General features: G+C 37.2%; 1 protein-coding gene across 2 annotated transcripts in view; it reads right to left on the reverse strand.

Moving 5' to 3' along the window:
• Window positions 1–19,076, reverse strand: part of ANKRD50 (ankyrin repeat domain containing 50) — a 32,583-nt gene extending 13,507 nt beyond the window's left edge. Inside the window, exon 1 of one of the 2 annotated variants that reach the window (XM_080796958.1) lies at window positions 18,261–19,076. In XM_080796958.1, the coding sequence (XP_080653084.1) occupies window positions 18,261–18,772 (512 nt within the window). In that variant the 5' untranslated portion in view covers window positions 18,773–19,076. The remainder of the gene's footprint in view (window positions 1–18,260) is intronic. The other variant, XM_080796957.1, reaches the window with a different exon arrangement.
• Between the last annotated feature and the right edge of the window lie 4,233 nt (window positions 19,077–23,309).

Consider the following 23,309-nt stretch of genomic DNA (forward strand, 5'->3'; position numbering starts at 1 on the left):
CAGGAGAAAGAGCCAGGGTGAGGACAACGCACAGCACAAAAAAAAAAAAAAAAAAAAAAAAAATCTAGTTGTGGCAACCTCACCCTTCAAAGTCTTGAAGAAGAGAAAGACCACTGAACAGAGTAGGGAAGAAAAGTTAGGAAGATGCATAAATACTGGGTTTTATAAATTTATTATGAAATTTGGACTATGACCTAAAGATACTAAGGAGCCACTGAAATATTTTAAGAAGGAAATTGATACGTTTATATTTGTATTTATAAAGATAACTGGCTATATCTGAAGGAAAGCCTGAAGAAGGGTAAGTCTATAAGGGAAGAGTGAGATGGGAGGCCACTGCTTGTAAAAAAAAAAAAAAAAAAGCGGGGGTGGGGCACCACTGCTAATTTTAATTCAGTGTTTTACATACTTTAGGTACTTTACATAGCCATGAACTCATTTGATTCTCACATAAACTCTTTAAGATGGGTACTATTATAATACCCATTTCCAGATGAGGAAATCAAGGTACATGAGATAAGTCATTTGTCCAAAGTTAAAAGAAGGGATTCAAGTCTAAGCTTGGACTCCAGAACCCCCAAGGATGGACCATTAATCCTGGTTTGCCAAGGATTGGCAAAATTTGGCAAAATTTGTCCAAGTTTTTAGCAGTGATTTGAGAAACTAGCTGTACCTCCTCCCCACCCCCATCTCCTGGGCAAACCGGTAGTTGGTCACCCGGGTTTATACTCTTAACTGCTAGGCTCTACTAATTATATTATAACAAATGCTATGAGGATTTGAGGAAAATCTGGTGGGTGAAACTGATAGGATTTGATGATTATTTCATTGCTTTTGCTTACTCGTTGTTTGCCCTTCTTTTCCTAGTTTCTTACAATAGAAACTGAAATAACCGTTTCATACTTTTCTTCTTATATAATCCCCTTCAATACTACGAAGTCCCTTAAGTATTTTCCATATCATCTGGTTCAAAATAATTTCCCTTTGATTCCTTCCTTGAATTATAGGTTATTTAGAAGTAAGTTGTATAGCTTTCAAATATGTTGGGATTTCCCAGGTTTTTTATGTTATTGTGTTATTATCATTATTTAATTCAACTGTCATCAGAAAACATACTTTGTATAACCTGCATACCCTTAAATTTATTTATTTATTTATTTATTTATTAAAGATTTTTAAAAAATCTTTCACAAGTAGGCAGAGAGGCAGGCAGAGAGAGAGGATGGGAAGCAGGCTCCCTACTGAGCAGAAAGCCCGATGCGGGGCTCTATCCCAGGACCCTGGGATCATGACCTGAGCTGAAGGCGGAGGCTTTAACCCACTGAGCTACCCAGGCACTCCTACCCTTAAATTTATTAAGATTTGTTTTGTGGCCCAGATTATATCTATCTTAATAAATGCTGTATGGACACTTGAAAAGAATGTGTACTCTGTTATTGTTGGATAGACTGTTCTACAAATGTCAATTAGGTCAATTTGGTGATAGTATTGTTTAATTGTTCTTACTAGTCTGCTGTTTATTTGCACTATCAGTTACTGAAAGGGGAGTGTTTAAAATACTAGAAGGTATGTGTGGATCTGTCCATGTCTTATGGCAACTGTATTAGTTTTTGACATTTTGAAGTTGTTATTAGTAAGAAACAATTATGACTGTTATATCCTTCAGAAATTCGCTCCTTTATCATTATGAAATGATCCTCTCTGACCCCTGGTAGTATTCTTTTCTTCAAAATTTACATCACCTGATATTAATGTAAGCTTTATCTTCTGATTAGAGTTAGCACAGTATATATTTCCTCACTCTTTTTCATTTAAGCTATATGTCTCTTTGTATACAAAGTATACTATAGGTAACATATAATTAGATCTTACATTTTTTCACTAAGCAAACTGCTATTTAATTATGATATTTACCATTTACATTTAATATAATTATTGATATGGTTCAGTCTAAGTCTACCATGTTCTTTTACATACCATTCTGTAATGTATAAGCAAATCTGTAACATATATTACTAGGATTACAGTTGGTAGGTTAAGGGGCATACCTATGTATACTTCAGTAGTAATTGACAAAACACTCTCCTTAAAAATTACAAAAATATATATTCCCAACAGCTATGTAAGAGTTCCTGTTTATTTCTTATAGATACATAAAAAAATGGCATCATTGTAGTTTTAATTTACATTTTGCTTATAATGAGGCCAATCACATTTACAAATGCCTAGGAGTTATATTTCTTTTCTTTAAGCCGTGTTTTTATATCTGTTTGCCCATTTTACAAAATATTGTCAATTTTTCCCTTTTGGGGACTCCTTAGTATTAAGAAAATACATTTGTTGCTAAATTTTTTCACTATTTACTTTTCCTTTTGACTTTTTAATGTATTTTTTTTTTAAATGCAGTTTCTTTTTTTTGTTTTTATACAGATAATATATCAGAGTCTTTTTTTCTTTTATGATTCCTGAGTTTTATGTCACATTTCCGGGAGGGCCTTCCCAACTTGAAGCTTAAAAAAAATTTCCTCATGATTTCTTAAAAAGCTTTAAACATTAAAAAAAAACAAAAAAAAAACAAAAAACAAAAAAAAAACCTTTAAACATTTTGTTTTTCTTTTTAATCAAATTAATCCTGACATAAAGATGTGACCTGGGATTCCAATTTTGTTTTCCACATGGCCCCACAGATATCCCAAAACTATTTATGAAATTATTTCTCCTACTGATCTGAAATATCTCTTTTCACAAATAAACCTTCATATATATATATATATATATATATGTTTCATTTCATTCCGTTGTTGTACCATCTTTTCTCCAAGACGTGTTTTGTTTTTTTTTTAAGATTTTATTTATTTATTTTTCAAAGAGAGAGCAAGGGAGAGCATAAGCAGGGGGGAATGGCAGGCAGAGGCAGAGGGAGAAGCAGGCTTTGCTCCAAGAAAGAAACCTGATGCAGGACTCAGTCCCAACCTGAGGCCAAGGCAGACGCTTAAAAGTGACTGAGTGACCCAGGCATCCCACTCCAGGCACTTTTATTTCTGCTTCATGCAATTGTTTAACTCAGGCAGTTGCTTATCAATTATATTTTCATTTAAGGCTATATGTTTGGCCATAGATTTCTTTGGTTCCATGGCAACACTTTTCTGGTGAGTGTTTCTTGTGGTCTGCTTCTCAGATTCCTTCCTCTTTTGTTCTTGAGATATATTTTTATATATTTGTGACAGCTCTTCTTCAGTAAGGTAGTTTTCTCTGGACCAGCAACTGCAGGTTAGTATCCAGTGCCCAGGCTTGTAAGAATTCTCCTTATGACTCAGAGTTACAAACATGAAAAATTTCTTTGAGCTTCTACTTCTCCCCAGCCAATTAAGATCAGAAGCTGTGGGGATACACATAAAACAGGGTTTCTCACCACAACCCTTTCCTGAACTACCCCCAAATGTCTGACTCATTCTTCCCAGCCCTCTTTGTTCTCTCTTTCTGCTTAACTCGGTCCAGGGGAACTTCTAGCATAAGTCTATAACCTGCCTCCATGTTTCCAAATAAGAGTTTTTATATACTCTTGATGATAATCAGGGTATGCACTTATTTTAAAGCATAAATCCTCTGCCAGTTTTGTCTGCATCTCAATTTAATACCAGCTTCCACATTATACTGAGGTTTGGACTTATAGTTCTCTCACAGTTTAATTTTTTTCCTTTTGTACTATTTTCCATGCCTTACTAGTCATATTATAACTGGAAGACAATCTATGGCTTTAAAAATGTTGAGCTATTTTTTTCCAGCCCTAACCCCACCCTAAACTCAAAAGTAAAAATCCCCCAAACTATCTGCTATCTATCTCCTGTGTGGATGCCCCATAGGTACCTCAAATTTAATATGTTTAAAGAAGTGATCTGAAGGAGGTACCTGCACCCCAGTATTTATAGCAGCAATGTCCACAATAGCCAAAACATGGAATGAGCCCAGATGTCCATTAACAGATGAATGGATAAAGATGATATGGTATATACATAAAGAAGACACACACACACATACACACACACACACACACACACACACACACACAGGAATACTATTCAGCCATCAAAAAAATGAACTCTTGCCATTTGCAATGACATGGATTAACTAGAGGGTATTATGCTAAGGGAAATAAGTCAATCAGAGAAAGACAATTAACATATGATCTCACCCAAATAAGTTCTTCCCCATCTGCCTTTTCCATGTATGTCACTTCATGTATTTCAGCATCCCCTAGTTTTTCTTTCTTTTTTTTTTTTTTAATATTTTATTTATTTAATGGAGAGAGAAAGAGAGAATGTGCAAATGAGAGTGGACAAGCGCAGGGAGACCAGTGTGGGACTCAATCTCAGGTCCCTGGAATCGTGCCTGAGCTGAAGGCAGAAACTTAAACCAAGTTAAGCCAAAGTCCTTATGCCAAAATCTTGAGTGTCATTCCTGAGTCCTCCCTTTTGCTGCAGTCACAATGCTCTCCTTTCAGTTCTAACACCAAACATGTATTTTTGGTTTTTTGTTTGTTTGTTTTTGATTTTTAGGCCAATGCACTTGGTACTCCCTCTGCCTAGAAAGTTCCCCCATATAGAATTTCTTATTCTTTATGTTTCAACACAAATTTGCTTCTGAAAGACATGTTCCCTGATCACCATGTCTTACAAAAACTTCATCATCACTTATTGTTATTATTCTAAACACTCCATCTCAACTGTTTCCTTAGTGTCAAATTAATTTCTTGCATTATCTGTGTAATGTTGTTGTAAGGCTGAAATGAAGCTCTTCCACGTCTATTCCCCCTCCCCTAGGACTTGGCTCTCTCCTCCTACCACACTATCTACTCTTCACATCTTCTCAACCTTTCAACATGGAACTATGTCAATATTCAGATCTTGGATCTTCTCTTTCTCTATATACGCTCACTTTTTACATTAGTTTATTAATGTCCTTAAGTACCATCAATATTCCACTGAAATTTACATATACAGCTAGCACCTCTTTTCTGAATCTAGACTTGTGAATCTAACTACTTACTCAACTTCTCTGCTTAGGTATCTAATGTTAAACATATCAAAACCTAAACTTCAGACCTCTAATCCTCATCTTGTGCTTCCCTTAGTCTTCTCTGTTTCATTAAAGAGTAATCCCATCGTCCCAGTTTCTCAGGCCAAAAGTTTTAGAATCATCCTTTGTTTAGGAACTCCTCTTTGTTTTCCTCATACTCCACATCCAACGTGCCTTCAGATCAATCTTAAAAATAATCAAAATAGGGCAATTCTCACTACTTCCAACACTTTACCCAAACCCAAGCACCACTGCCTCTAACCTTCATTTCTACACTAGCCAGGTACTGATTTCCTTGTTTTCACCTTCGCCAAACCAGTTCTCAACAAAGTAGCCAACATGATCCCTTAAAATCTTAAACCAGACGATGTTACTACTCTGTTTAAAAGACCTGATGTCTTCCAAACTACTGAAAGTAAAAGTAAATGTCCTTACAACAGCCTTGAAGTCCATACATTGTATGGATCCTGTTCTCTACTGGTCTCCTACACATACTCCCTTGCTTACTCTGTTCTAGCCACACAGGCTCCCTTATTTTTCTTGGATTATATTAAACCAGGTTCCACTTCAGGACTTTGCAGTTGATAATTTCCTCAGTCTGTAATTTTCCTGTCAGAAGCTTCCTTCACAATACCCTAATCTCCCCTATGTAAAATAGCAATCTTTCTCCCACAACCTCCCAGTACATCACTACTATTCTCTTTAGTCTGATTTTCCACACAACTTTTACTGTCAATTGATATGCTATATAGTATCTTATTAATAATTTATTTTTCTACCAACCACCCACTCCAACCCAAAAAATGTAAGCTCAATAAACATGGATGACATTTTCACTTTTACTAATATATCCCAGTATTAAGAATGGCATCTGGTGCATTCCTACTACCCAATTTATAATTATTAAGTGAATGAATGAATGAATAGAACCAAGTAAAAGTGAGAACTCAAAAAATACATAGATACATGTCTATATCTCACACACTGGTACTATTATAGGTTAATAGTGAAAGACATGCCACCCAACAAACGCCAGTAAAACAATTAAGAATTTTTAAATATTATGACCTAAAAAAGGTAAGATATCAAGGAAATAATAAAAAATACTCATTTTTTTTTTACATTTTAAAACAAAATTTTACAAACAAAATGGCAAGCCACAGGATCAAAGATAGTAAAAATAAAAAGTTAACACTTCACGTTCACTTTCCGAAACATAAAGAACTATGAGAATACAGTGTCAGTGACCTAAAAGAGTAATGGAAACTCAAATACACAACACTGTAAGAGGATAAACTGATACAATTTTAAAGCGTAGTTTGGTGCTATCTCATAGAACTGAAGATGAATATACATACCTTATGATCCCAAATTTCACTTCTAACTAGGCAATTTGGAGTCACCCTTCACTACTTCATTTCTAGTATATATCCCCAGGAGAGAATGTTCTGAAAACCAGTTTTGTGAAAATTTAAAAGCTCAATATATCTTTTGGGGGGCAGGGATTGGGGACAGGGGTGGATAGTGAGAGCACACCCATGCATGTGAGTTCGGTGGGGAGAAAGGGAAAGGGAGAGAGAGAATCTTAAGCAGGCTCCACACTCAAGCACAGAGCCCAATGGGGGGCTTGATCCTATGACCCAGAGAGATTATGACCCCAGCAGAAATCAAGAGTCAGACATTTAACCGACTGAGCCACCCAGGTGCCCCATAAAAAGCTGAGTACACCTTAAAGGAATATCAACATCACAACAACAAATGAATTACAGCATAAAGACTGGAATTATATATTGTATAAAACAAAAGTTTTATACTTTTATCACTAAGATGTGATTTGCCTTTTCACTCTAGATCACTCTGAAGGATACAGTGGAGTTTTCCAGAGGCTGCATTCAAAAGCAGATATGATAATCCAACTGTCTTTTATTAAGCCTAAAATTAGAAAGAGTTGCAAAAAATGTAAAACAATGCTCTTAAGTATGTGGTTCTGGGTTTGGTTTTCTTTTTGTTTCTTTTTTTTTTTTTTTTTTTTTTGGTCCTTGACAATATATATTCTTTAACTGAAAAGTTACTTATGTTAATATGTGATGAACTTATTATTAAATACTTATTAGCACATATTTTTAAAATTCATCAGTTTAAATTTCAAATACAACAAATACTGATACATAACCCACATAAACAAAGGTTCTTTGAAGTCCTTAATAATTTTTTTTAATTTGTTTTAAAGATTTTATTTATTTATTTGACAGAGATTACAAGTAGTCAGAGAGGAAGGCAGAGAGAGAGGAGGAAGCAGGCCCCCGCTGAGCAGAGAGCCCGATGTGGGGCTCAATCCCAGGACCCTGGGATCAGGACCTGAGCCGAAGGCAGAGGCTTTAACCCACTGAGCCACCCAGGCGCCCCGGTCCTTAATAATTTTTAAGAGTGCAAAGAGAACCTAAAATAAAAAAAATAAATAAAAATTGAGAACTGTTGATATAGAATCAAAAATGTATAAAACTTGAGCATACAACTAGTATGTGAATATACATAGATCTCTTCCTATGTAGCAAACTGCATATAAGTTAATCAAACTACATAGATACAGAAAGTAAATCCATAAGAGGGATCATCTTATGGGGTGTGAGATCAAAATTAGTAAGGGATACCTGAGAAGGCTTCAAATATGGATTATTTTTTTCTTTAAAACAAAACAGAAAACTCAGATTTCAAGCAAATATGGTAAAATAGGTAGGTAGAGGCATATTTGTTTTCCTATTTTATTTACTTTCTTGTATAATGGAAAAATTTCAGGGGTAGGAACAATCTATCATTTTCTCCACAAATTCTTTTTCTGCAGCCATTTCTTGTACTTGGTGCCATTAATTTTTACATTTCAATTCCTGTGAAGCCCATAGTTTGTAAGCTGCTTCTCTCTCTAAATTAGCACTTAATAAACATAGTAATTGAGACTTAAGCTACAAAAAGTTTTTTTTCTCCTAATGAATATGAATTTTAAATGATAACCTCAGAAAGATTTATAAAAATTAAACTAGGAAACACAGATGAAACTATGGGTTTACAGGAGAGGCAAAAGGTGGCCTCATGATTCACATCATGTAACATCAGTCTGATGCTGTTAGAGTCTTCCATTTTATAAAAACTAATTTCAACATGTATTTTAAGAGACTACAAATAAAATAAAAAATACTGGTTCAAATGGATTCTTATCATCTAAACTATATAATCTCTCTACATCAATTGCTCCGCAGAAAAACGTGTACTATTTCAAAACTGAATATCGTAGAGCAACACAAATTATCAGTATGAGCAAATTTATAATGTTTTAAATTAAAATAGTTATTCCTCAATTCAAGAAATAGTTACTGAGGCTCTATTATATTCTATGCCCTGGAGATAGAAAGGGAACAAGACAGGCAAGTTGTCTCCTCATTCCAGTAGGTAGGCATAAAGTCAAAGTAAACAAATGCACAAAATAATTTCAGATCATGATAGATACTGACAATTAAGAAATAAAACAAAGTGGGATGGTCTGATTTAAGAAACTGACTGGGTGGGGAGATTTCTTAAAGACTCGATGGAAAGGAAAGGCTCTCTGAGGAGATAATATTAAAGTCAGTTGATATCTAAGTGATATCCAATCAAGTAGTCATATAAAAATCTGCTCGCTGGAACCTGACCTATTTCAAAGCATAATAAAGGTAATGATGTGGATAAAGAGCAATGAACAAGGATGAAAGTGGTACAAGCTGAGGTCAAAGGCTAGGCAAAGAAGGGACCATGTAAAGATCAAACTTTATTCTAAAGGTAGTGAGAAGCCACTGGCAGATTTTAAGCAGGTAAGTAATAAGATCTGATACTCTAACTGCTTTGCGAAGATAAGCGGGACGAATATAGATAGCAACAGGAAGACCACGTTGGGAGGCCAGTGCAGGAATCTACACAAGAAATAACTGGAGTAGCAGAAATGGGGCTGCAGAAGTGAAGGTATTTATTTTACTTGAAATAAAACAAAAGTAGTTAATGAATTGAGTGTAGGGGATGAATGAAATAGAGGAATCAATGATTTCTAAATTTTTGATGGATATTATGGATTTCCTATTTGAAATATTATTTCCTTAGCTTTTTTATCATTAGTTATTTTTATAATAGTGGTATATTACTGGTTCCATACCTTTCTCATCCTCTTTGAACTGAGAAGCTTGCCACAACAGGTCCTTCTCACCATCATAGTAGAAGCAAAGAGGATAAGCCCAACTACTCATGCTCACTTTAAGCCTGTTTGGATCATGTCTACTGACATCCCACTGGTCAAAACAAATCACGTGGTTGAGCCAAATGGAAAAAGGCAGAGAAGCATATTTCTCCTCTAATAGAAGGAACTGCAATATCATGGCAAACCCCAAGAATACACAGAAAGATGAAGATCAAAAACAAATACTTCAATCTATAACAATTTCTTTTCTTTTTAAGATTTTTATTTATTTGGGGGTGCCTGGGTGGCTCAGAAGATTGGGCCTCTGTCTTCGGCTCAGGTCATGGTCTCGGGGTCTTGAGATCAAGCCCTGTATTGGGCTCTCTGCTCGGTGGGGAGTCTGCTTCCCCCTCTCGCTCTGCCTGCCTCTCTGCCTACTTGTGATCTCTCTCTCTGTGTCAAATAAATAAATAAAATAAATTAAAAAAAAGATTTTTATACACGTTTGACAGAGAATGAGCATAAGCATGGGGAGAGGCAGGCAGAGGGAAAGGAAGCAGCAGACTCCCCACTGAGTAGGTGGCATGAATTAGGTCTGGATCCCAGGACCCTGGGATCATGACCTAAGCTGAAGGCAGATGTTTAACCGACTGAGCCACCCAGGCACCCCAATGTATTACAGTTTTTATGTATTCAAATCATGAGTCATAATTGTAAAAGGTCAGCAGCTTCTGGAAAGTTCCAAATCTTTTTTCCAGATAACAAGTAAGATATAATTAGTTCTCTAAATTAATATTTATTTTTTAATTAAGCAATTACATGAGCACTTAAGATTCTATTTTATTACCAATGACTATATTTATTATTATTTTTTATTTTTAAAAAAGATTTTATTTATTTGAGACAGAAAGTGAGCACAAGTGGGGAGAAGGATCAGAGGGAGAAGCAGACTCCCCATTGAGCAAGGAGCCTGATGCCTGGCTTGGATCCCAGGACCCTGAGATCATGACCTGAGTTGAAGGCAGACTGAGCCACCCAGACACCCTTCCAATGACTATATTTAACTATGCATGTATATAGTAAAAAAAACAACATTACATTAGAATATATCTGAGATTAGAGGGACACCTGGGCAGCTCAGTCGGATAAGCATCTGCCTTTGGGTCAGGTCATGATCCTGGGGTCTTGGGATCAAGCCCCATATCCGGATCCCTGCTTGCAGGGAGCCTGCCTCTCCCTCTCTTCCCCATTCGTGTGCTCTCTCACATTCTTTCTCAAATAAATAAATACCATTAAAAAAATATATTTCTCAGGTTAGAATAACATGAAAGAGAGAAACTGACTTATAATTTATAAGACATTTATGTATAATATGGTCAAAGACAAAACTAGAACAATGTACATAGGCAATCAATCAGAATATACTCAAAGGTGCATTTTTTTAAATGTTAAGCTCTATGCCCAACATGGGACTTGAACTCACAACTGTGAGGTCAAGAGTCACCTGCTCTACTGACCAACCCAGTCAGGTGCCCCTTAAAAGGTATTTTTAAGGGCAGAAAAGTATTTACTGATTTTATTTCATAAAATCAAACCATTTTACCATATGGAAAACATTTGATTTCATAAAAAAATTTTTAAAACATCAAAAATGCTCGGGGCACCTGGGTGGCTCGGTGGGTTAAAGCCTCTGCCTTTGGCTCAGGTCATGATCTCAGGATCCTGGAATGGAGCCCCGCATTGGGCTCTCTGCTCAGCGGGGAGCCTGCTTCCTCCTCTCTCTCTGCCTGCCTCTCCACCTACTTGTGATCTCTGTCAAATAAATAAATAAAATCTTTAAAAAAAAAAACAAAAACATCAAAAATGCTAAAAACAAAGTGAAGCAAAAAACAAAAACAAAAACAAAAACAAAAGATCTGCAACATACATAACAGAAAGTTCTATCCTCTCCCTCTCTCCCTCTCTCTCTCTCTCCATATATATATAAATATAGGAAGTTCTTACTAGACACTGAGAAAAATAAGAATAATCCTACTTTTCACATCTCTTACCCACATTAACACTGACTTATACACTTAAAATGTTTCTTGAAACAGCAAATGAGCTTGTGCGCTCTGATGCAGTTTTGGAAACATGATACCTACTTTAGATGGAATAGAATGAAATTATCAAGAACTTTTAATAAAGGTAAGCAGGGAAACTTGAATTTGCAGTATAGGTTAGATTATCACAATCTCAGAGAAATGACCCAAAGAAAGCACTATTTTATTATGGCTAATTGGCCAACTATGAACAAAATGAATTAGAATATAGAGGCTAAAATTAAAAAGATCAACTAGGAGTAGATGAATAAATATTCTAGATTAGGATAAAAGATTCAAGAAACATTCTAAGAAAATGATTAAATACTTTAGAATAAACTAATAGAAAATAATCAAAGAAAACTCTAGAAACAAGCTGAAGTCAGTGCTTCTTAAATTTCAATGTGCACTGGATTCACTTAGGAAATGGGTTAAAAGGCACATTCAGATTCAAAAGACCTGAGATTCTGCATTTCTAATAACTTCTAAGAGATGCCGGTAATATTGATCTTAAGACCACACTTTTAAGTAGAAAAGTCTAGGAAATAAGAACTAAGAAACAACTTAGATACTAAGAGTCCATTTTCCCAGAATTCCAGATAATGACCAAGTTTCATATTAAATGCTTTTATCCTGTATCCTTCCATCTTGGCAGTTGCTAAAGTTGCATTTTTACATTTATTTTTGTGAATATTTGTCCAATGTGTATTCTGCGCCCCCCCCACCCCCACACTTAACCCAGTATCCTGTTTGGCTCAGAGCTCTAGCCCTGACACTGAGCGTATTTCTGGCACCCAGCAGGTGCAGAATATTTGTTTCAGAAATAAATGAATGAGCCAATGAATAGAAACACTGAAAGAGATGCTGATTTGAAAAAGAGAGAAAGGTTAGTGAAGAACACTCCAGTAAAAAGATACATGTGGATCAGAGTGAGCATAAAGGCTATTGATGTAGATTTCATTGCTATCATATTAGATATGACCACTGGTAGCCACGTAAGTTAATAAAATTATTAAAGGAGCATGTATAAAGAGAGAAGAACTAAGTAAGATTTGTTGGACAAACACTCAAAGAGAACCTAGAGGGAGAGTGACCAAACAATGTAGTCAGGGGATTTTGAAAGGAAGAAATTACAAATAATGAAAAAAGTTCTAGGACTTATCATCTAAGGCTAAGATAGAGAGAGCAATGAGTTCAGAAACTACACTACATAAATATCTTTCTGTGGGTATGTATATATAGAAGTCAAACATCAGTAAGTTAAAAAATGAGGTCATAGTTAGAAGTAGTACTTGCATATACAAATTCGAGGTATGAAGATTTGGTGGGAACTTTTTTAAAAAATCATTTTTTTTTTCCCAGAGGAACAGAAAACATGTTCGTGTCTGAAAATGCCAGTAGGAGCCAGGCTGGATATATAAACAAATGAAGTGGTCTTGGAATAGAGTAACAGAGTTGGGGGAACTGGATCAAATTAGGGTGTGTAGGTCCCATCTAAAGACAGCACTTAACTCAGCTCTACCAAGTAACTGATTCTAAAGAATGAGAACCTAATATTGTCAAATTTCCTTTTGTTTTTTCAAGAAAAACTAAAAATCTGGATGTGTGAGTGAAATTTCCTGAATTGGGTAAAAAATATTCTACTTGTAGGGTATAACTTTACTCTCTCTGGTCTAAAAACAAATTCTGAGTTATTAAGAAGTAAATCAAAGAATGGCCAAGTAGAACTAAAAATTTAACTGAAATTAAACAGCAAAAATATGGAGCAATATGTTATGTCATTATAGCAGAAGTGATTAAAGGTAATGGAATGGTTCAGCAAATGATAGAGTACCAGGAACGGGAACCAAAGGTAGTAACTCGTAAGATATGAATATAAAAGAGAAAGAACCCATCAAGGGTAGGAAGAAAAGGTTTTAGGAAGGGAAAGAGGGAGGGCTTGAATGAATGGAAGTCCATCTTTAAGTGAATAACATGGTTAAAAATTCGAAATAACAGACAATTCAGTGAAAAATGACTACCTTATACTATAACGAATAAAGAATTTTGATTATGAAAATTACATTAATCCATTTATTTTATTTAAAAAGTGAACAGTAAAGACACTTAACAAGATCTTTTAATCTGATAACATCTAAGAATGGATAGTGACAGTTAGAAATTATTAGTAGTATTAGTTATACAAGACAGATAATGGAAAGGGAATATTTTTCCTTGAAAATACCCCAAAACTGAGGGTAAGAGGGAAGCACACATTTCAGTCTCATTCTGTTCTTAGTCCCTTTGTTGAGTATGCCAAAAATACTTGGAGCCAGTTAAGACAGAAGATAGACATCTGGCCACTTAAAACTATCTGGACTAATGCCATATTCATACATGCTAAAGAGCAGACACAGCAGGTTAGTAAATTAATAATCACTATATCAATCTGGTCTGCATTGAAAACTGACCTAAATAATATAACATTTCAATTCCCTTTCTTACGCAAGAACTTCAGCAGTCCTTCAATTAGGTTCAAACATATTCTAGATAGGTAAGTAGCATTATTCACTCATTCAGATGATAATCATTTAGCACTTGCTATATGCAAAGCGCTATTCAAAGCACTATGGTAAATATAAAAAATTAATCAGTCATGAATAATGTCATGAAGAAGCATATGCCTAATAGAGTAGATAACAGAAGAGATACACATAAATAGCCAGAAAAGAAGCTAAAAATCTAAAGAGACACAAGTGAAAAATGATGTATGTTCAAGGAGAAGAAATAAAAAGACAAGAAAAAGGATTCAACCATTTGAGGATTCCTAACTGACATAAAAAACAAATGTCAGTTTGGTCTTCCAGTTTCCAATTCTTTTCTAACAAGCATTTCGCTACTAACACATTTTCTTGCTAAACTCTCAAAGTTCAGTCAGTCATCCTAATTCATCACAATTTTAAAGATTTTTTTTTTTTTTTTATTTGTCAGAGAGAGAGGGGGAGAGAGAGAGAGAGAGCACAAGCACAGATAGAGGCAGAGGGAGAAGCAGGCTCCCCGCCAAGCAAGGAGCCCGATGTGGGACTCGATCCCAGGACGCTGGGATCATGACCTGAGCCAAAGGCAGCTGCTTAACCAACTGAGCCACCCAGGCGTCCCATTCATCACAATTTTATTCCATTTAGACATTACACAAAACAAAATCTTTTTACTAAGGAAAATTGATATCACACATAGAAAACTCATACCTAGTCCTGCAGACTGTTAACTAGAAATAAAAACTAGAGAATGGTATCTACCAGGAACAAAAATTTGTATTTCCCACCACCACATCTGTCTAAATCTCCGAGAACATCCTTGGGTTTAAGGATCATGACAGAAAGGTTCAGAAAGGAGATTCTGGTTGAATGAAATAACCATGTCCAGTTGTGTTTCTAAGCGGATTTACCCCAAATATTACTTCTTTATAGAAATAGGATAAATATTACTCTAAGAATTTGAGCTCCATGAAGGCAGGGCATTTTGTCTGTTCTATTCACTGACTCAACTCCAGCTGGACTCTACTTAACACAGAGAAGGTTCTCAATAAATATCTCCAGCTGAACTGTGCTTAAAACAAAAAAGACTCTCAAATATTTGACGTAAAAATGAATGAATGTCAGAAGAAATCTTGTGACAACTAAATCAAAAAATCAAGATAGTATATCTTGTGAGAATGGAAAGAAAGCAGCAACATTTAACTGGATTAAAATAACGTTCCTCTTATTTTGATTATCATATAGTAAAAGACCAGTAATTAACAAGTTACCAAGCAGGTGTAAGACCTGTAATCATGTAAGAAGATTTTTTGTGGTATTACATATTCTATCTAGTATCATTGAAGATAAATACTAGGGAAAAATTAGGAAGTAAACTGAAGTGTATAAAACACATTTGATACTGAATCACTTCGCTGCAATTTCCCCAACTTTGTGGATCTGCGACAAAGTAATATTTTTATCAATTTTCCAGTATTATATACTATTAAATTGTTTCACACATGAATATATGAAACCATCAATATTACCAAGTGTTCAATGTTAAAAAAGGAACAATATAAAACTGGTTTTGAGTTTTTTCCCAAAAGTGAAAAAAAATTTTACTTTGCTTATATTTCATCTCCCATCATGTTATATAATAAGCTTTGATCTCTGTCTCCCTTAAAATAACATAACTTCTTGAAAACAATGATTGCCTACCTGTTGAATTACATTTCTCCCTGCCTAAATAAAATAGATTCTTATTAAAATTCTCTAAAGGACTTTCTTAACAAATCAATCACCAATAAACCTAAAATAAAATCTTGACTCTGTTCCAAAAGTAAAGGCTTAGATAATCTAATGCCAATGCCATAGACTATGCAAAAATATTTCTCTTTAGCTATGACTTGTATTCTCACATTTGCATTTGACTATGGTTATAGTAGAGCTTCACAGTCTTAGAGGAAATGTATTCTATGAATTATCAGAAACAGTTGTTACAATACCAGAGTTACCTAATTTATATAGTGATTAATTACTTTAATGATGAAGAAAGTAACCCAGGTTTCTGAAAGATCCAGGAGGAAATTAAAAGCACCAAAATGTTCCAAATAGAAAGACTATATTTCCATTATCATTTGGGAATACAAAGTGATTAGTTACTTCAGTCAGTCAGGAAATCGGGATTGGTGTGGTTTTTACAAATATCTCTAATTGCTTCTTATTTCCCTTCAATTAGTTAATAACTAAAATTCACATAGAGGAAAAAAATAGGAGGATCATCTCAACAGAAGGACGTTTTCTCAAAAAAATTTATGATACCATACGTAAAAGTCTGCTCAAAACCAGAATATAGCAAAAATATACACTTATCAGACATGATTTTAAATATTTAAGGACATTTGAAATTTACACATAAATTCCAAGAAAATAAACTGTATAATTACCTACTTTAGTTGGACTAAGTTCAACTTAGTTAGCTAAGTTCTTTGAAACTGATTTTCTAAGGTGTTAAATCCAAAAAACTTATAAGAAATGAAATTATAAAAAAAAAAAGAAAATTCAGCTCTTCAACTAGTGATAGGATCTTCACAAAAAGTAGGAAGTCAACAGGAAAAGAGTTGTTTATGTACAGAGACTTTACGTCTCTTAAAAAGTAGAGATTTATATATATTAAAGATATCACCGATTCCCTATTTAAAACCGTCCACTGAACCTGGTATTTCTCGTCTGTGCACCAATATCACCTAACAGATTTACTTGTTATTTAAAAATGATCTAATAGTTTTAAACCCGATGTTGGTGGCTAAAAGCAAAAGGTAACAGATTTGTCCTGAGTTTTACTGGACTGCACTTATACATTAAAAACTCAGCAATAATATCACACCTCTCAAAGACACATCCCTTTGGATGACTTTAATATACCCATCCCATGTTTGAATTCCATACCACTAAACATAAAGATAATTCTGGACTACTACTGTATCACTTATATGGGTAATCTGAAACCTACACTCAAATCACAACTGTGACACACACCCCTGTCCTCCACAAACTTCTAATCCACTCTCCCCCTCAAGTCCTTCAAAGAATTTCTATGATTACAAACCTGTATACATACACACATACTTCAAATCCCAGCTCTGCCACTTACTAGCCTTTAACCTTGGACAAGTTACTTAGGCTTTCTGTGCCTCGGTTTCCTCATCCATGAAATGGGATTAATAATAGTATCTATTTCACAGGATTGCTATGAAAATAATTTAGTATTTGTAAATCAGAACAGTGACACATTTGCTATATTATTAATATTTTCAATATCACTTAAAATTAATAGATTCCATACCATTAGATATGAGGACATCATAAAAACAAACATCATTCCTTTCATAACAATTCAAATCCTGCTTAAATGACTCCTAGAGACACACACAAAACAGACATAGGGTCACACATACATACACATATGCTAATCTCTACCGCACTGTATACCTGCAGCTTTGGGGAACAAACTTTTGCCTGCTAAGAACTATTTACTGTGAAGGGATCAAAGTATATGCAAAACGAGTAATTCAAGCAGCAGTGAGGCAATAGCAAGCACAAAAATAACAATCTGCCGACTTCTTTTACAATGAGCAGAGAGGTGATATGCAAAAAATTCTTTTCAAGGAATCATGTTTTCTTCGCTCACTTGCTCTCTTCTTAGACCAATCCATTTACCAATGGAAAAATGCTTAATTGAGGTTAGGAAAAAGTTGTTTTTCATACTGCTCACTAAAAGAACTAAAATTACGCCAGGTTTTCATTATTTTATAAATATCACATATTTAAAAGCACCACTTAACTTTTTGTTTACTTGATAGTGGAATAAATCCCAAAACACAGATTTTCTTCAGATTTTCAATGGCCAATGACCTTTCAAAAAGAACTTGCCTCACTTAGAGAAATAAGAATACTATAAGCAAAAGAGATTCTATGCTGAGAGTTCCTCTAAATTCAGTGCCATATATGGTTCACCCTCCCTGACAATGTAGCCTCTTTTCCAGGCAGCTAAGTGATTTTCTCTACCACAAGAACAAATATTCCTTACCAATTATAGATAACATTAGAAAAGTAAATAAACAATCGCCATAAATTTGAAAAAAAATTTTTCTGCAGTGCTTCACATTCTGTTATTAGATAAGTAAAATAAATTACTTTTAATCCATATCCTGTGCAACACAAAGCTTAAATTTTGTTTCCTTCAATACTCAAAGTAAACATGTGTATTTACAACTACAGATTATCCCCAAATGTGCAGGTACCCCATAAAATTTTAAAAACAGACAAAAATACAGACCAAAAAAAAACCTAGAAAACATTAATTTTTGCTTAGAAACCAGAACATCATGGCATTCTTACTGTTACCTTTTAAACGCTTCAGCTGGGTTCCTTTCACATTCTCCAGGCTGTAAGAGGCTTTGGACTGCTGGATCCCTTAGCTTATCCTCATATCCTTGGAGTAGTCCACTGCGGCAGATCTGGGCAACTAGACCTCTAATAAAGCCTCCAACACACAAAGTATCAGAGTCTTGGGCTTTGCAGAAATGAAAGGCCAAAGCTTGGCGATGTAAACCTCTCTGCAAGCTTGCAGGTGAACTTGGCCACAACAGCTCAGTACATAGGGCTGTCTTGCCACTGCCAGGCCCTCCTACCAACAACACACCCCAGGCAGCTCCTTTTCCAGAGACAACACTAGCATTATTCCCAGAATTCATTACAAGGGATGGTGTGTTGACAGCACTATTGCAGCAGTTAGTTTTCTCCTGGAGGCAATGCTGAAGCTTGTGGAAAACCCACTCCCTACAGTAAAACTGCTTCCCCTGCAGTAAACTCGTTTGAGCCATTTTGCAGACTTTCTCTTCCCAAGGATTAGTCATAATAGGTTCCTTATCTTCAACATTTGCTAGATCCTGGATACATCAACACAGGTCTTTACATCCATTAGGACATAACTTGCAAATTAAGTTGACTTTGAATGATACAGTAACAAGTTACAGTAAAACTCAACAGCCATAGATGCCATTTGCCAACAGAATGTGCATGACTTTATTTGACTCTTTACTCTTGATTATCAGCAGAGTCTCTATTAGTTTAACTGTTGAACTGGTGGAAAATTGCCTGGTTCCAAAGCGTGGCAATACTTTCCCTAAATCTTGATGGGTCACATAACTCCATGGTTATATCTTAGAGTTTATGTGATTGTGGATGTTTCAAGTGTGCAGATGAGACAATACATCTGGAAAACTAAAGAGAATGCCCAATCTTTCAATTTGTACAAAATGCTTCTCCAGATTCGAAGTGTTAATTCTGTATCTGAAAATTAGATGCAGAAAAGACATCTATTATAGTAAATGCCATCAAAGAGGTTACATGTATACAGTAGATCGGTAGTTCTATATTTCTTGTTGAAGGACAGTCACTCAAAGTACTAGACCTTACCAGTTTCAGGCATCTGGGCAATTGCCAGGGAGGGAACTGTTTCAGATTATGTGGCAGAAATGAGAGTCCACTGTTACCACCTTCTTAATCCAAAGCATTCAAAAACTGCATTTGCAAGAGAGTAGATTCTTAATGAACCAGTTCACAGATTTCTAGGTTCAAGAGAGCTGGCAAATCAACAATTTCCACAAATAACTAAAATAAAACAACAATATCTTAGTGCAAAATACCGTGTGTTAAGAGCTTGTTTACTTAAAAGTTTACAAAGGATATAATTTGCCAGTTAAAATAATCTCAAAAAACCATATACTTAAAAAAAATCAATATGCTTCATCTTTGGTACTTTCAAAAAGTTGGACAATTGCCCCCAGCATCAAAATTACATTTTCCTTTCTGTATTCTTCCTCCTCTATGGTTATGCTTCCCAAAGAGCTGCATTTTTATCAAGTTACCCTAGATTAAAACAAACAAACAAAAACTGTGTAAAAAAAGAAAAAAAAAAAAGGGCTTTATGCACACAACAGTAACATCCTTAACTCTGGCCAAAAAGGTCTTTCCGACTAGCTTGGTAGAACAGCGCCAGTAAAAGGAAGCTCTATTAAACTGCACAGTCCAGCCAGTCAAGGACTCCGTTTACTCGACTAGTCACACTTCTTTGTTGATAGTTTGCAAAACCTAGGGGACGACTACCAGGGTTGTGGCTGGATGGGAATGGGTTAAAAAACAAAACAAAACAAAACAAAACAAACTGAGGGGAAGATGGGGATGATCTTAAACGATAAATCTAAACACCAGTACAATGTGAATTCTTCCTTCCTCTGCACTATAGATAAACGTTTTGGATTGGGATGAGGATTGGAATCTACTACTGTGGCCGGAGAAAAGGCTGCTGGGGAGAATTTCTTCTCATGCAGAAAAGGGATGAGGAGTAGAGTGCTTCAGGGCTGGTTGGTGTTTGCCTACAGTTCCGGCCTCTAGTTTCAGCTGATAGACAAAAGGAACTCCGGGATTCCCAGAGACGGGAACCACCTTCGGTTTGAGCAGCCAGGAGCCACAGGGGGGCCACCTAGGAGAAGACACGGATTGAGGTGCAGCTTCTACGCTGAGGTCTTCCTTCCAGAAGGCTGGGAACGCCCCAAACACCCCGCCCCGCCCCGAGATTTTGGGGTGTGTCTTTTGAAGGGGGAGGGGGTGCCCGACGTCCTTGCCAATCCCAGATGAGGGGTCGCCTCCCTGTTGGTGCCCAGCTCTGCGCCCCCAACAACACGCGCCGCTCCCGCCCCCGCCCGACCCACGGCGGAACGTGGGGAGAAGTCGGTCTGGGGCCGGAGACTAGAAAGGGTGGGCGGGTGAGTCAGGTTCGAGCCTAGCCACAGCCCCCAAGCTTCCGACCTGAGAAGGGGCCTCGCTTCTACTCCCGCTGCCGCCCCTCAGTTACCTCGGCCCCAGCCGCCGCCGTGGCCGTTGCCGCCCCAGCGGACTCTAAGCCCCAGACACTTGCTCCTCTGAGAATCCGCGACCGCCAGCGCTCCTTGTACTCCAACTGCAGCCGCCTCCTTCGCTCGGCCTGGGGTTCGCTCTCCGGTCCAGATTCTCCTGTTCGCCCCCGGCAACTGCCAGTTCCAGCTGCCCCAGCAGCCTCGGTCGTCCTCCTCCCAACCCCCACCGGCCAACCGCCGCCGCCGCCGTCAGGGCAGTGACTGTCTCAGGCAGCCCGGGACTCGGCCGGCTCCGCCCCGCCCCACTCCTCGGCCCCGCCCCCAAGCCCAGGCCCCGCCCCCACCCGACCGCTCGCCCTTTCTTCGCCCGCCCGCTCCTCCCCTTGCCCCTCCCCTCCCCCCACTGCGCAGACCCGTCGCCGGCCGTGCCTGGGCGTGTGCGGGCGCCTGGACCCCGCTGCCCGCGTCGCTGGGGAACCTTTCGCGGGGGTGGCCTTGGGGCCCCGCCTTTCGGAGGGGCGGAGAAAGAGGCGGGGGCTGCGTTCTCACGTCCCCGAGCTCACGCGAGTCGCTGCCCCCACCCACCCCGTCACCACTCGGCCCTGAGCTTTTCTTTGTCTTCCAGGCCGGAGGGACTCGCTGGCTTTGGGGGCCATATCCGCTCCTGGGAAGGGCAGTTGGGCGGGCAGAGTTCCCTCTTGCCTCTCCCTTAAACTCCTTGTTCGAAAAGACCACTCCAGACCCGTCCTATTCTTCAGTCGTCCGGGTTCCCTTTCAATCCATTAAATTTCTCAGTCTGGGACAGAGAAGCAAGGAAAGGACTGGGAAGAATATTGTAAAAATAAAAAAAATAGTAGGGGTATAGGGCGACATTTCCATCCGCCTCATGAAAAGGACATGGCCTCCTACCAGATGTAGTTGAAAGTAGTCATGATTCGGTCTCAGACTCCTGCCCTCCTGGGTAGTTGGATGACCTGCAGGGGCCACTATAGGGGAAAAAGTCCACAGTGGAGGTTAGACTGTAGAATCAGATAAACTGCCCTAGAGGGCCTGCCTATAGGTAGTTACTGTTGAACTAGAGAGGCCAGTTGTTTGCACTCGCTTGGACCTGGGTTCTTTTATTAGATTCCACACTTCTGCTGGGAAGGTAAATGTACTGTCAACTGAGAGAGTAGAAAATGTGCTATGCTTATTGTTTCATTATTTTTGCTAAAGCCATGAGCTCTCCATCTCCCATTCACTATTAATTTGAATGTTTATTTCCCAAATATTAAACCAGCTTCCCATCTGTTTTCTCCGGAATTTCCAAGTACAACTATCACATGTAACTAGAAAATCATAAAACCAAATAGATTGTGCTTGTGCTTACCCTTCCATTCTGTTTATTCCTAGCCTATCCATGGCATTTTGAAGCTTGTTGATCTTAGTTATTTAATTCATTTTTTGTGACTTCTGAGGTTCTTTTCTAAAGTAGAAGCAAAAAAGGGCAAAAGATACAAATTCTCCAGAATTAGAGAGTTGAAAAGAGATTTTTTAAAAAAATACAATTTTGATTTGCATTTGCTTAAGCAATTTTAATTACCACTCAGCTTGTTTGCCACACAGCTTTATAGTCATCTAGTCCTTCAATTTCATGGCTGTAATATTATATGTTTAGAAAAAAGTACAAATAAGTATGTACATCATACTATCATTTCCATTAAACTATTTGCTAATACAATAATTAAAGTAATTTCTGCCCAATAGAGAGAGAAGTTACAGAAACTTGGGTTTAGTAGGGCTAATTTTTTTATGATAACTAACCATCTTAGAATGCTGTTCGAAATACCATGAGGGATAACCGAGCTGTAATAATCTTCAGACTCGTTTAGAAAATTTTTTGACTTTAAAGTTTATTTCACATTTCATTTTTAGGGCTTTTTGCTTTCCCTAATAAAAAAAAATCTCTGAAGAGCAGGGACTATGCCCTACACAGCCTTGCATTTCCAACACTTAGCAAGGTTCCCAGGATGTAAAGCGTGTCTGTTTTTTCACTCCACACTTAAATACTTCCAATGTACCTGACATTATGTTGAGCTTAGTGATAGGTTATACACAACTGGCAGGATGAACACAGTTTCTTAAAGTCTGGGGGACTATTGCAGGGCAAAGGAAACTTCGGATTCCTTTAGCCTTCCTTTCTTTTTGGAATATCCATTTATCATCCCAATTTTTGATATGAAGCAATGATGTTTTTTGTTTTATCAGCCTCTTCTAGACTATATTGCTGCCTTTAAATCTCTCTCACCAAAAGCTGAAATCTCCATTGTTGGGAAATATGTGTGTGTGTGTGTGTGTGTGTGTGTACACTTAGTGAGTCTATTTATTGACCTAACCAGGACATTTTTTTTTAAAGATTTTATTTATTTATTTGAGAGAGAGTGAGGGAGAGAGAAAGCAGGAACAGGGGAAGACAGGGAAGCAGACTCCCCTGCTGAGCAGGGAGCCCCATGCAGGGCTTGATCCCAAGACCCTGAGATCATGACCTGAGCTGAAG

The sequence above is a fragment of the Martes martes genome (assembly GCF_963455335.1).
Source record: "Martes martes genome assembly, chromosome: 2".
Lineage (NCBI taxonomy): Eukaryota > Metazoa > Chordata > Mammalia > Carnivora > Mustelidae > Martes > Martes martes.